Here is a 15,832-nt window from a genome sequence, read left to right as displayed (position 1 = left end):
TTGAATCTGAAGTTCCGCGCACCAATCTTGCAAGACCCTATCAGTGAATTGCGTTCCGTTATCGCTTACCAAGTATAGCGGCAGTACAAATCGGCACACTATGTGCTCCCATAGGAACTTTTTGGCGTTTTCAGCCGTTATTTTAGCCAAGGGTTTGGCTTCAACCCACTTGGTTAAATAGTCGATTACTACAATTATGTACTTTAACTTCCCGGGGGCCAGCGGGAATGGCCCCACGATGTCGACTGCCCATTTTTGGAAAGGCCAGGCCGCCGTGACATGAATTAAATTATTCTTATGGCGGAGTGTTTGAGGAGCAAACTTTTGGCAACTACGGCTCCTTCTGAGTTCTTCTACCGCATCCTCATGCATCCCGGACCAATAGTACCCGGCGTTGTAGATTTTGGCGACCACTACCTGGGGTACAGCGTGAATGCCACATATCCCAGCGTGTATTTCTTGGATTAGGTATTTTGCTTCCGCTGGGGATACACACCGCAGAAGTGGTCCCAAGTATGACTTCCTATATAGGACGCCGTTGTTTACTTCGTATTGCAACTCCTTGGTTTGTATCTTTTGTGCTTCGCCCCTGGCAGGGGGTAATTCCCCCTTTGTGAGGAACTTTAGTATTGGGGTGTACCAACAAGGTTCTTTCGCTGTGATGGCGGAAATTTCTCAGGGTTCAATGGAAGATGTTTGCAATGTTTCTACCTTTACCTCTCTTTCCATACCCGAGGTATCAAGTTTGCTCAAGGCGTCTACTATTTGGTTTTTTCCTCTGTGGACGTGATTGAGCGTGACACTGTCAAAGGAAGCTATAAGCTCCTTGGTCTTAGCCAAATATTTTGCCATTGACTCGTCCTTGGCTTCATAAATTTCATTCACTTGGTTATTGACTAGTAGACAGTCAACATATGCGTCGACCCTTGTTGCTCCCATAGATTGGGCCATTCTTAAGCCCGCGGGTAGCCCTTCGTATTCCGCTTTGTTATTAGAGCATTCAAAGTCAAACTGTAAGGCGTACATCAGCCTTATTTCATCTGGGCTTATCAACATGAGACCTGCCCCGGAACCTTTTCTGTTGGATGAACCATCGGTGTACAACTTCCAGGTTTGTCTGGCTGTGTTGGACTCTGGTATGTCTTGGATCGCGGGGTCCTGTATTACTTCTCCATCAGGAATCTTAGCTAAGAAATCGGCGATTACCTGCCCCTTAATTGTTGTCCGCTTTCGGTATTCGATATCTAGAGCTCCCAATTCAATTGCCTATTTAGCCAATCTTCCGGAGATCTCTGGCTTGTGCAGAATTTGCTGTAGCGGGTAATTTGTTAAGACCTGTACGCGATACCCTTGAAAATATTTTCTGAGACGCCGGGTAGCGTGGATTAGTGGCAGTACCAACTTTTCGAGCGTTGGATACCGTGTTTCAGGTCCCGCCAGAACTCGGCTGATGTAATATATAGGTGTTTGTTTCCCATCTCTTTCCACCATGAGTACCGCGCTTACCGCGTTGTGAGCTGCCACCAGATACATTTTGAGTAGTTCTTCTGGGTATGGTGCTGTCAACATGGTTAGTTTCTCGATGAAACGATTCATGTCTTGCAGGGCTTCTTCTGCTTCACTGGTCCATTTAAAGTTTTTTCTTATTAAGGCAATCTTTCAACGTCTTTATAAATGGAAAAGATCTCTCGGCGTGTCTTGCCAGTAATCTGTTTATGGCCACTAGACGCCCATTTAACGCTTGTGCCTCTTTCAAATTCCTGGGGGAGGGCATTCGCGTTATGGCGGCTACCTTTTCCGGGTTAGCTTTAAAGTCGTCCCGAGTGACCACCACCCCCAAGAACTTGCCTTGCTCTACCCCGAATGAACATTTCTTGGGGTTGAGCTTAATATTGTATTCTCTAAGCTTTTGGAAGGTTTCTTCAATGTCTTCAAGCATTTGTTTTTCCTCTCTGCTCTTGATTACAAGATCATCGAAATATACTTCCAAATTCCAGCCGATTTGCTTTTCGAAAGCCTTATCCATGAGGCGCTGGTAAGTTGCTCCATCGTTTCGGAGGCCAAAAGACATTTTAGTATAGCAGAAAATGCCCACATCGGTATGGAATGCCGTCTTTTCCTCGTCTTCTCTTGACATTTTGATGTGGTGGTAACCCTTATAGGCGTCTAGAAAGCACTTGTACCTATAAGGGACCAGAGAGTCAACCTTGAAGTCCATTTCTGGCAGTGGATAGGCATCTTTGGGGCGTGCTTTGTTCAAGTCTTTGAAGTCGATGCACATCCGCCATGTACCGTCTGGTTTCTTAACCATTATAGGGTTTGATACCCAAGTGTGATACTTTGTTTCTCTAAGTATTCCAGCTTCCACCAGCTTTCATACTTCTTTAACTACCGCTGCTTTTCGGTCAGGAGCCATGCTCCGTTTACCGTGTGTGGCCGGTTTAATGCCCGGGAGTGTGGCTAACTTGTGCTCTGCCTTATCCCGGGGTATCCCCGTCATATCAGAGTGCTCAAAAGCAAAGATGTTGGCATTCCTTCTTAACAACTGTTTTAGGTTGTTTTTAACTTCAGGGGAAAGACTGTCCCCTATTGTCACTGTTTGCTCTGGATGGTGTGTGCTTAGTACCCACCTTTTTGGGCCAATAGCGCTGGTAGGCCCTATCTTTTGGTGTCCGATACTTCTCCCAGTTTGTCCCGATATACCATTGTTATACCCCGCGGGGTTGAGAACTTCATGAACCCCCGCGCTGTAGAGAATATGGCATCTAGTTTTCCCAGGGTGAACCTTCCAATGATCACATTATGGTCAGACTCGGCGCGTACCACAAGGAATATGAGGAGTATGGTTCTTTCACGGGGGGCTTGCCCGAATGTAACTGGGAAAGTAATCTGACCAATTGGATCGACCTTTTCTCCGATGAAGCCTTTAATAGGGGCGTGTACTGACTCAAGTAGTCTTCTGTCTTCTGGTTGCATTCTATTGAAGCAATGCTCGTAGATGATGTCTTCGGAACTCCCGGTGTCTACCAGGATTCTCCTCATATTATAATCACCTACCGCAACGGATATGATTAGAGGGTCAGTGGTGAGGTGCAAATCTTCCACGCATGACTCGATTGTCATGGTTTCCAGCATCCAGGGTTCGAGCGTGGAGAAACTCCATTTAGCCCCATTTCCCTTATCGGCGTACACCATGTTTAGTTCTCGCTGTCTCTTACCCGCCCCTTTATCATTTTCTTCTTTGATGGGAGGCGGGCCCTGTTTTATATCTCGCACCAAATGAGCCAACTTACCCGCCTTCACGAAATACTCTATCTGCTTCTTTAATTGAAAACAGTCGTTGGTATCATGGTCGCTCCCCTTGTGGTATTCACAGTACTTGCTGGTGTCTTTGTTGGGAGTGTCCTTCAACGGCTTTGAGGGTTAAACTTGAGGTTTTCAGAGGCCAGGATCTCTGTCGGCGTTTTGCTCAAGTTAGGGTAGTCGGACCGCGGTTTAGAAGAGGGCTCGTTTCTTGAGTAGGTGCTTCTAGATCTATCATACCGTGAGTCTGTTCTGTCACTTTTTTGATATCGGTCTCCTCTATCTTTACCCTTAGAGCTCCGCTGCTCTCTGTCATCCTGGCTTTTCTGAGCCTCTTTTTTTCTGTTGGCCAGGTGACTAGCTGCAACGGTATTTTCTTGTGTAACGTATACCTTGGCTATCCTCAGGATTTCGTCTATGGTGGGAGGTACACCATCCCTCCCATAGAGTGTTCTTAGTAATTCGTCATCATTTACCCCTTGTAGGAAAGCACCACACGCTAGATCGTTTGTGACACCTGGGATTGCCAGGCTTTCCTTGTTGAATCTAGCGATGAAACTCTCCACTGTTTCATTGTCTCGCCGACGAATGTGAAGGAGTTCGTTTCAATCCTTTGTGTGCCTTCTCTGTTGGCTGAATAGCAACGTGAACTTGGCCTCTAGATCTTCAAAGCTATCAATTTCCCCGACGGGCAGACTATCCCACCAGACCCGGGCTGCTCCTACCAGTGTTTGGACAAACATTTTACATCAGAGGGGCATGGGCCAACAGGCTAATTCCCCAGCGCTCTTGAACAGGTTGAGATGGTCATCAGGGTCGCCTAGACCATCGTACTTGCCCATAGTTTGAGGCATCTTAGGTTTTTCCTTGATTGGAGCTTCAGCTATTCTTCTGGTGAACTTGGACTTAAAAGTAGCGTCCACTGGTTTGTAAGGTCTGGTGAGATCATCTTCTTCAGTATTGATGGGTTGTATTGGAGGAATTGCACCGCTCTGACTGGTTCCCTGGGTAACAGGGGGTTGAACCGGGGTGGTATTCAGTGTAGAGCTGGGGCCTTCGCTTGGAGAAAAACGAGGCCTGGATGCGTTTCCTCTATCATACACGGGTTCCGCCGTTGGCGGAGTCTGACTGTAAGCCGGCTGGGATGTTGGAAAAGTCCACCAAGGTGGCATATAAGCCGCGTATGGCGATTGCTGAGCATAACTTTGTGCCGCCATCTGCGGAGTGTATGATTAGGTATTATATGGGGGTAAATACCTGTATGGGGGTGCATAGTAATATCCTGGGAAGTAAGCTTGATTTCCCGGCGTAACTGGGGCGTTCATTATTCATGCAGGCATGACCACTGGCTAGTGTGGTGGAGTGGATAACGCTGCTGTTAGTGCTGCCGAGTACAGAGGCGGCATGGGGTATGTAGCCGAAGGCTGATAGTATTGAGCTATGCTCATCGGCGGTGTAATAACACTTGGACTCGCGGATGCGATAACCGGCATAGTGCTATGACGTGTAGTCTGTGCACTCATGGTTGATGCTGTGGTGAAGACATTGGTATCTATTGCAGTTGGTTCCACTGACCGAACTGCAAGGAGGTGTATGAGAAAAGGTCTGTTGTTGTCGTCCCAGAGTAGACAACAGAGGTGCCTGCAAAACCTGGTGGTGGTCCTTCCGCTTCGACTTCCAGGTCGAGAGACCTGGTTACAGCAGGTGAAGCTGGCATGGTGGTAACAGGGTTCGTTTCCAGCAATGGGTTGCTGGTTGTCATTGCCTGACTCGGTGTTACTGTCGTGTTCTGATCGCTTGCCATTGGGTTCAGTCTTGCAGTTGTTACCGAAAGGTCCCATGGATGGCGCCAATGAAGAAACACTGACCTTATGGGTAAGCTCCGGCTAGGACTTCAACTCTTTGGCGATCCGAACAGCTAACTGCAAAACAGAACACCGTTAGGACTCGTTACAGGAATGGGGTTATTCCTGTAACCACCCTCCGGCGTGAGAATAAGTCTCGGTTTGGGGAGAAAGTAAGAATGTAGAGAGAAAGAGAGTAAACGAGAGCAAGATGATCATACCTTAGGTGTTTACCTCTATTTATAGTTTATCATTAGGGTTTTCCCTAACTTAGGTGGGCTCCGATAAGTTAGGGATTTACATGATCTTCCCAAAAGATTGGGGATTTGGTTACGTGATTTAGCTATGCAGAATAGAACATTCTAGAATAAACGTTTATAATTAAATATTTGTGATAAAATAATAAGTAATGACCGGGTCAGGTTTGCTGATCCGGGTCATACCTCGTCACATACCACAAAATATAATAGGAACAAATGTTAACATAGAGCACAAATGTTAGATATCACCTAACAGGATTTGCTTAAATTTGATGTTAACATATTCCTTGTATATTCCTTGTATAATGATGTTGTACTGATATTGCTAGAGGTGGCTCTAGTTGTCGTTTTAATAAAACATCGATTTCCTTGGATATTAAAAGTAGTAGTAGTAGTAGTAATAATAATAATAATAATAATAATAATAATAAGAGTAAATTACGTTTTTGGCCCCTGTGGTTATATCACTTTTACTATATTAGCCCAAAATAAGAATTTTTAACAGATCCGCTCCATGGTCTCTATAACTAACCATTTTGACCCCTAAGTCTAACCAAACCCCCAACTCTGGTTAATTAATTGGCACATGACTTGCACATGATCTCGAAAAATGTAATTTCCCCTCCCCCTTTGATTACTAATCGATTCGGACGAGTTTCGATTAGTTTCGGTGAAATCGAATCGAATTTCTGTTGAATTCAAATTGAATCAGTCTGTTTTCGGATCAAAGTTTGTTCATTTCAAACGTGTTTCAGTGTCTTTTAGAGTGTCGATTAAGAATTTCAGCTTGTTTCGACCGATTTCGGTTTAAATTCGGTGTGTCGTCTGATGATTTCGAACTGATTTCAGTAAGATTGGTGATGTACAGATCAAAATCTGATCATTCTTAAATGTGTTCATTGTCTACGGTGCTTTTAGACAGCTTATATTGTTTTACAAACAGATTTCTTGAATAAAAATTGGATTTGAAACAATCTAAATCGTTTGATGTTAACAACTGATAATCTACCTAATCATAGATTACTTAGTTTCTGAATTAAAGTTTAGATTGTTTGATTCGAAGCTGTGAAAATACAGATCTGACTCAACACTCGAGTGAAAATTGATCTTCAGTTTGATTCAATGAACTTTTGACTAAATCAGTTGATTTCAGTTTCGGACTAATTCATTGAATTTTGATTAAAGTGTCTACAGTTTCGGATTGTTCATTTTGAGTTTCAGACTCATTTGATAAACTCCGATTTATATCGGTGAGAATTTTCAAACTTCTCGACATTTCGAGCGTATTTCAGGTTAAAACTTGCTGAAAACCGAATGATTGTTCTATTGTTCTTGTTTTAAGAAGTTTGTTTATTGAATCTTGATTGAATCAGATTCGAAATTTGTGAATTAAGGAAGAAGATGAAGTGAAAAAAAATAATCTAGGGTTTTATTTATAGTCATAAAAGGGGGGAGGGGAAATTACATTTTTAGACATCATGTGCAAGTCATGTGCTAATTAATTAACCAGAGTTGGGGGTTTGGTTAGACTTAGTGGCCAAAATGAATAGTTATAGAGACCATGGGGGCAGATCTGTTAAAAATTCTTATTTTGGGCTAATATAGTAAAAGTGATATAACCACAGGGGCCAAAAACGTAATTTACTCTAATAATAATAATAATAATAATAATAATGATAATAATAATAATAATAATAATAATAATAATAATAATAATAATAATAATAATAATAATAATAATAAAGAAGAAGAAGAAAGGTCTATGAGTTATGTCGAGATACAACCGGTAAAGAATTTTTTTTGAACGGCTAATTTTTCCCTTTAAATACTTACATATTTCAAGGATTGAACCTTGGTCTCCCCACAAGAGATAATTCCTCTTAACCACTAGGCTATAACCTAAGTAACGGTAAAGAATTAGCTAACTAGATTAAGTTAAATGTGTAGATCATTCTAATGGTGATTAAAATGTAACGACACAATTGAAAGTACCAATGTTGCGTCTCTACCAACATTGGGTCTTGAACTTAATATTAAGAAAACTAAGCTATTTTGGCCTTCTTGTGATGGTAGCAAGTTTCATGAAGGGTTATTTCCTACAGACATCAGGAGACCATTAGTGGGGGTGAAGCTTCTTTGGGGGGGGGGGGGGGTTAGTAGAGACGCAAGCTTTATTAGTGGGTTGGCAAAGAAAAGAGCGGTAAGGCGGTAGATTTGATGCGTCTTCTACCCAAATTAGGTGACCCGCAGAGTGAACTACTCTTGCTTCGATCCTGTATAAGTGCCAAACTTTTCTTTGGCTTGAGGACATGCTTACCTGTACACATGGAAGATGCAGCGGTATTCTTTGACAAAGGTTTGCGTGAGGCGATTGAGGAATTGGTGGTTTATGGAGGTCCTTTCTTTGGAGACTTCCAATGGCGACTTGTTTCCTTACCTATTAGGTTTGGGGGTTTGGGGTTGTATTCGGCTGTAGAGGCTTCATCCTATGCTTTTGTGGCCTCGAGGGCCCAATCGTGGGTGCTACAAGACCACATCTTAAGAAACAGTGGCGTATGTGATATGGATTCTGATTATGTTTGTGCTTTAGCTTGTCTTCGTGATACGATTCCAAGCTTTGACTTCAGCGGTTTCACTAATAAGGACACCGCCCCCCTAAAGCCCAACATGCATGGGCGAGTGCTCTTTTTAGTAAAATTGTCCACGACATCGAAGTACAGTTTGACTTGACCGTTAGACAAAAAGCCGTTTTTGAGTGTCTACGAGTACCACATGCACAAGATTTTCTTCTTGCTATACCTATAGATGCTTTAGGCCAGCATATGTCGCTGGTGGAGTACCATACTATCCTTAAGAATCGCATCATGATTTCTTCATTCCCAGTTGATGAGGCATGCCCTGTTTGTCATAGGGCGTGTTTGGATTCTTTTGGGGAGCATGCAGTTCATTGTAGAGAGCTCTCGGGGTTCAAATACCGACATGATTTGGTAAAGGATGTCCTTTTTGACATATTCAGGCGCGCTGGTATTTCTGCTAAGAAAGAGGCACCGTTGGAAGGGAGATCTACCCTTCTACCAACCGACATTCTGGTATTTGGATGGGGAGGAGGAAAACATGCATGTGTTGATCTAACAAGGGTTTCCCGCTTGTGGGCTTAGGTGGTAGTGCTTTCACGGTGGGTCAGGCTGCTTTAAAGGCTGCTTCGAGTAAAGTGACCAAACACGAGAAAGCGTGCATTGACAACCAGTACATGTTTATCCCATTTGCGTTTGATAATTTTGGTTTTCTGGCGCCAGAGGCTGTGGCCCTACTTAGTTGAGTTCAAAGAGCCATGCATAATAATGTTATGACCCCGGGATCTATGGACGTAGTTTGTAAAAGACTTAGTTTTGCTATTCAAAAAGGGGTAGCAGCACAGCTTGTTGTCCGTTTATCAACTATGTCGATGTAAATTCATAACACAATATAATTAATTCATGTTAAAAATTTAAAAATCTAAAGATGTAAAAATATGTAATTGATTATGTGGAAACATAATTTGGATTTTTTATAACAATATGAAACCATTACTAGAAAAATAGAGTAAACTGCTATTTTGGTCCCTGTGGTTTGGCCAGTTTTGCAACTTTAGTCCAAATCTCAAACTTATTACATCTGGGTCCTTGTGGTTTGCATTTTGTTGCCATTTTAGTCCAAATTTCAAAAACCCGTTTTTTTGACTGTTACAACCTCCTATTTTGTCCTGTAGTGCAGGGGCATTTTGGTCATTTTGCTTTTTATTTTACATTTTCTTTATTAACATCATCCCCAAATAAATAAATAAATAAATCATAATCATCATCATCATCCCCAAATAACTGACTCTCTCTCTTTTCTCTCTAAATCGATCAGATCCAGATCCACGATGCTCTCTAAATCGATCAGATCCAGATCCACCATCGTCATCGTCATCTCCGGCGTCGTCCCTACCGAAACTCAGATCCACCATCGTCATCGTCATCTCTGCGTTCCTCTCTCTCTCTCTCTCTCATGTTTCTCTCTCGTTCGGCTCTCTCTCTCTCCTGTTTCTCTCTCTCTCTCTTTCTAGTGGAATGTTGTTTGAAGGAGATGGTGTTGTTATGTAAGAGAGAGAGAGAGAGAGAGAGGTGCGGTGGTTGCAGGGGGTGCGAGAGGGTGGTGGTGCTTGGCGGCGAGAGGGGGGTGGTGGTGGTGGCAGGTGGTGGTGCTTGGTGAGATGGTGATGACGTGTCGTTTGTTGATTTATGCAAGGTTACTTGAATCTGTATTGGATTGGTTTTTGTTACTTGAATCTGGTGGTTACTTGAATCTGTGCTTTTTAATCATTAACTTGAACCCCCTGCATCTGCTATAATTTATTGTTGTTGTTGTTCTGGCAGTGGCATTATTATTTATTAAGTTTGTTTCAAGGCTATGATGATCAGAGTATCAGAGTATTCTGGTGGTGGTTATGATTTTTTTTTGAGTAAACTGCGAGGCTGTGATGATTTCACCTAATCCGAGTCAAAATTGGGTCAACATTTGAGATTTTCCGCAGCTTGGCGTGGCAGAATCGGAGGAGGGCAAGTGCGCTTGCAACCTCTGTTTTCAGCCATGGCGGTTTTGATTTGTTGTTGGAGCCTCGTTTCTTTTTACAAATCGGTTTTTGATTTTCTTGAAGATGATGTTCTTGATTTTCTGGGTTTTGATGATGATGTTTGATGATGTTCTTGAAGATACAGATCTGAGCCTCGTTTCTTTTTACAAATCGGTTTTGTTTTTGTGATGGTTTCTGGTTTTGTTATGGGTTCTTGATTTTCTTGAAGATGATGTTCTTGATTTTCTGGGTTTTGATGATGAAGTTTGACGATGTTCTTGATTTTCTGGGTTTTGATGATGAAGTTTGATGATGTTCTTGAAGATAGATGTTATTAATTACTGAAATGTTATAATAAATTAACATGGACCAAAATGCCCCTGCACTACAGGACAAAATAGGAGGTTGTAACAGTCAAAAAAATAGGGTTTTTGAAATTTGGACTAAAATGGCAACAAAATGCAAATCACAGGGACCCAGATGTAATAAGTTTGAGATTTAGACTAAATTGGCAAAACTGGCCAAACCACAGGGACCAAAATGGCAGTTTACTCAGAAAAATATAATACATATATGAAACTAATCATCTAATGAATATATTTAGTTTACTTGGTACTAAAGGATCCGAAATGTTTAAACCATATATCATAATTTCAACTACAAGAAGGTATCCACAAGTTCTTAATAACAATGCTCAATCAAATTAAGGGGAAAAAAAATCTTTATATGGTTAAAACAATTTAAGCAGTATAGTAACTTCTTGTAAGAACATGAGTATTTTGATCAACCATGCATTGTTATTATGATTCAGATTTGAGTATCTTATAACTAACCGATCTCGATGATTTGAGCATAAATGAAGTTCTCGGGGAGCTTTCTTACGCAATTAAATATTTACGAAACCCATTTAAGATTTATTTTTTTTTTTGAAAATTAAACTTCATTAAAAACAACCTCCGACCCAACTGGGCAAAATGCCAAACAAACAACACCCCCGACCCAAACGGGCAAAGGGCAAGACAAACTACAACATATACAAAGGGTATTTACACCAGTCCGACCATCTAATAGATTTACAAGAGGATCTATTTCTAACCCATGCAAAACTTCTCGCTTTTAACTCCCATATGATATCTTTCGGGTCACAATTTTTCTGGTTGAAAACCACTTCATTTCTCTCTTTCCAAATGCACCAAGACATTATTACACTGTGTTTCAGAGTTTTATTTTTAAAAGAAGAGAAGAGATTTAGAAGGATAGAAAAGAGTTATGGTGTTCCAAAGATTATTTTTATGGGAAAAAAGAAAGAGATGAAGAGATGGAGATGTGGAAAAATGGAAGGATTTTGTTTCTTTCCAAATTGGAAAGATAAACTTTCTTTCCTCCCTTTATTTTCTTTCTTCCCTTTTCTTTCCTTTATTAAACTCGGGAACACAGCGTTAGAGCCAACCCATAAACGATTTTCTCCTCCTTCTTACTACACTTGATGAATTTATTTATCTCTAAAATGTCTTTAAATTCAAAAAGGTATAGAGGCGGGATGTTGCACCACTTACTGAACGCCGACCACACCCTTAAGGCTACCGAGCACGCGGTGAACAAATGCTCAACCGATTCCTCGGTCTCATCGCATAAGGGACACATAGAAGAAGATAATACCACATTCCTTTTTCTTAAATTTACTCTAAGGTTACAAATTAAACATTTAAAACAAGTAATCCTTATGCCCCAAGAAAACCTACTAGTATACTTGTGAGGACACTTGATGATGAACAATACACTATAGATCACCAAATTACTATGAGGAAATTACTAGTCGTCATTGGGGCAAATGCATCTTATGAGGAGTCAGTCCCAAGGTACAAAAGATTTCAGGTTACGTTAATAATTCATTAAACAAGTTTAGTTAGTTTCAGTGATGGATTCAGAAAATCCTTATAGGGACAACGTTTAAAAAAAGAGTTAATTGCCCGGATGGTCCCTGTGGTTTCACGTTTTTTCACGTTTAGTCCCCATCTTTTGAAAATAGCAGGTATGCTCCCTATGGTTTGTTATTTTTTTACTCGGATAGTCCCCTGAGTACATGCAGTTAGTTTGGAAATAGCAGGTATGTATTGGAGGAGCCCTATCCCACATCGAAAGAATAAGACCTTCCGGTTGTATTAATAAGATCTTGGGTTACTCCCTCTATCACCAATTGGTTTTAGAGTGGAACCCCATAGACTTCAATATGGTATCAGAGCCACGGCTCTATGTCAGCTCCGGTTAAGGCCACGTGTACACCTCTTGATAGACCGGGTTACACGTGCGGGAGGGTATTGGAGGAGCCCTATCCCACATCGAAAGAATAAGACCTTCCGGTTGTATTAATAAGATCTTGGGTTACTTCCTCTATCACCAATTGGTTTTAGAGTGGAACCCCATAGACTTCAATAGTATGCTCCCTATGGTTTGACATTTTGTTACTCGAATAGTCCCCTGAGTAAATGTCAGGGGACTATCCGAGTAACAAAATGACAAACCATAGGGAACATACCTGCTATTTCCAAAAGGTGGGGACTAAACGTGAAAAAACGTGAAACCACAGGGACCATCCGGGCAATTAACTCTTTAAAAAAAAAGAATAACAAAATCGAAAAAAAGTTAATTTTTTTTTTCAAAATTTACACTACCGCCAGAGCGTCAAGGGGTAGCGGGGGCTACCCCTATTAACAAGCTAGGTTCGCCCCTAGTTAGTACTTTGCTATGCATATTATATTTTCTAATCCTTATATTGTTCAATCCAAAACAAATATGTAATCACAAGTTGTGGTACGAAATCTCACAGCGCTTTGTAAAGAACTCGGTTACAAGGTAACTACTTTATCTCATTAGAAAAAATCTTGACAGTTAATGAAGCAAAGTCGGCAGTTATGTTTGACTAGAAAATATGAAATAACACATGTGTGGATCTTGGTATTTCTTTAGTGGAAATTGCATAAAGATGATGCAACATGCATTGTTTAAATTATGAAAGGATACAGAAAAGATTAAACCAATCATATCATGTCAAGTGTTTTTTCACTCATTACTTGTAGAAGAGTGGCAATACTGTTATTTAATATATATTAATTAAAAACAAGAGTTTTAAAGATATATTTTGGAAACGTGTTTCCTACCTCAATACTAAAGAATGTGGTTCATGACACTATATTACACCACATCAACTCTTAATGTGATCATTATAGCCTTATTAACCTTCATTACAAGGTAGGTTTCCAATGAGTTAACCTTTTCAAACGTGCTAACATAATTATAAAATATATATAGAGAGGGAGAATCAAGATCAAGAGAAAGTTGTGAGAATTTAGAGAACTTCAGCTTTTTGTGTGAGTTTTGCCCCAAATTTTTACACACATGTAGATTAACATGTTAAAATCATAGTTGTAAAAAAAAAAAAAAAAAACCGAAGTGACGTTTTAGCTTTTATACCCTGCTATAAAAAGTTAGTTCATCATGAATCAACATTTATACCACCTGCAAGCATTTTTTATGTGTGGTGTTAATAAACAAAAACTATTTTTCTTTGGAAAAGTTGATTTTTTTAGGATTTTTGGTAAAAAAAAATTTGAAAAAACTTTTTGTAAAGTCGAGTTCTTTAAGTTCTCACAACTCGCATATGTTTTTATCCCTAACCCTATATATATAAATATGGTGAGGTTTATTTTAGAAGAAGATTTTAGTGTGAGATGAAACCTAAAGTGTTAATTTTTTAAATAGTTGTTTATATTTTTTTTAATTTTACAAACATATGTGTATGTTATCTACGTAAAAACACGATAAATTAGTTTTTTCAAATGTTTTTTAACGTTTAAATTTTTCCCACACGTGTTAGATTATGTGTAGGTAATATTGCTACGCATAATTTTAGCATATGTAGGTTGTAGAAACAAATGAATTTGGTTCATATTTTTTGCTTAAATTTCAAAACAAACTAATTTAAAGAGAAAGAGAAGGACAATTTTCGATATATGTAGGGTTAAGTGTTGAATAATTTTCGATATGTTTACGATAGATTTCGATACATGTAGGATAAATTTTGGAATATATGTAAAATAAAGTGTTTTTGCCTAACTAATTAGAGATATTAACATAAGGAGTTATAAACTATTTATTGTTTTACTATTATGATTTTGTTCTTTTTTTTTCTTCACATATTAAATTTATTCTCAAATGGTTTCCCCTATATATATATAGGTATCTTTTAAGAAATCTTCTTAAATGAGAAAGAGAAAAAATATAATCTCCACCCTACACTAATATATTTAGGGATGTCAATCATATCGGGTTGATGGGTTGACTGGTTACATGTTGGTGGGTTATAATGTTCAATCAGAACCCGAACCTGGCCCGTTTAACCCGTATTTTAAATGAGTCATACAAGTTGACGATTTACAAGCAAGTTGTTGGGTTTTAAACGGGTTATCGATAATATATTTAATGATGAGTATGAGTGTGACAAATAAATAATATAATGTGTTATCATAACTAACCATGTAAAGTAGAAACGAAAAAGACAAAAACAAAAATATAAAAGTTTATTTTTCTAAATAGTTAAACGGGTTAATATGTTAACTCGTTTTTATACAGGTCAACCCGAACCCGGCCCGTTTTTTTCAACGGGTCATATTAGTCGACACAAACCTGTTTTCTCATGTCAGTTTAGGTCGGATTGGCAGGTCGTGTCAAGAATTGCCGCCCTAAATATACCCTACATTAATATAATCAAGAGTTGTAAATAATGATGACAATTTTGTAAATAATGTAACCATTTTAACTTTATTTTTAACATCAAGATGAAACTTTGAAGATTATGGTGTAACCGTTAATTATTTTGTTATTAGTAGACAAGGGCGGACCTACTATGATCCGTGTGATAGCGAGTGGCTACCATGAATAAAAAAATAGTGTATTGTTTAAGCAAAAATCCTAATCGCAATCCTTAAAAATATAGTAAAACCCTCCGATCGCACTCCTAGAAAATAAATCTTGAGTCCACCACTGTTAATGTAACCTTTATTTATCTTATTTCTAATTAGTCAGATAAAACACTCTATACTAAACATATCGAAATTTGTCCTACATATATGGAAACAACCATTAGTCATCTCTCTAGAAAATTTGTTGAAATTAATCTTATACATATTTAAATGTATTCTACACATACAAAAAATTATCATACATGTATCATACAATCCTATACACATTGAAATTTGTCCTACAATTTATTGTTTAGTTTTTTTTAAACTAAGTTACAGGATATCATTAAATTAATCAATTTATTAAAATTGCCCCTGTAGCCTTAGAGTAACATTAAAACAATAATAACTAGATTTACCACCCGCCGTAATTCGGCGGAGGCGTAAAACCGTGCCGAATAGCACCAATACCACACCGCCAGCGACAACCAATGCTGAAGTTACGGTGTATTAATGTAAAGAAATTAGATTGCAACGTAAAACATAGAAAATAATAATTAAGTCGATCTAGGACCCCGCACGTTGTAATGAACCTGTCAAACAGGGAAAAGATAGATAACGTAAAAACGTTGAACCACACACGCACATTGAGCAGTGTTAACTCGCAAAATCTAGGATGAAGCCTAAAACGAAATGTTAAAACGTTGAACCACACACACGTTACGCCGTGTTAACTCGCAAAATTTAAAACGAAAAATCAACGAAATATGAAAAGTGTGGGGATCAAAGTTGAAAGTACAAAAGTTGTAAGGTTGAATTATAAAAGATGAAAACTTTTTGTGTTATAAGTAGAAAAACAAATAGCTTTAGGTT

The 15,832-nt window shown here is 39.3% G+C and overlaps 1 protein-coding gene across 1 annotated transcript; it reads right to left on the bottom strand.

Annotated features, from left to right (window-relative positions):
• Nucleotides 1–2,374: 2,374 nt before the first annotated feature.
• On the bottom strand, nucleotides 2,375–3,195 carry LOC118485928. Its single transcript, XM_035982460.1, has 2 exons — nucleotides 2,867–3,195; nucleotides 2,375–2,765 (listed from the first exon to the last, which is right to left on the bottom strand). The coding sequence occupies exons 1-2, from the start codon at nucleotides 3,193–3,195 to the stop codon at nucleotides 2,375–2,377; spliced, it is 720 nt and encodes a 239-aa protein (XP_035838353.1).
• Between the last annotated feature and the right edge of the window lie 12,637 nt (nucleotides 3,196–15,832).

Source organism: Helianthus annuus, chromosome 2 (assembly GCF_002127325.2).
Source record: "Helianthus annuus cultivar XRQ/B chromosome 2, HanXRQr2.0-SUNRISE, whole genome shotgun sequence".
NCBI classification, from domain to species: domain Eukaryota; kingdom Viridiplantae; phylum Streptophyta; class Magnoliopsida; order Asterales; family Asteraceae; genus Helianthus; species Helianthus annuus.
This window is presented reverse-complemented; position numbering and strand designations above follow the sequence as displayed.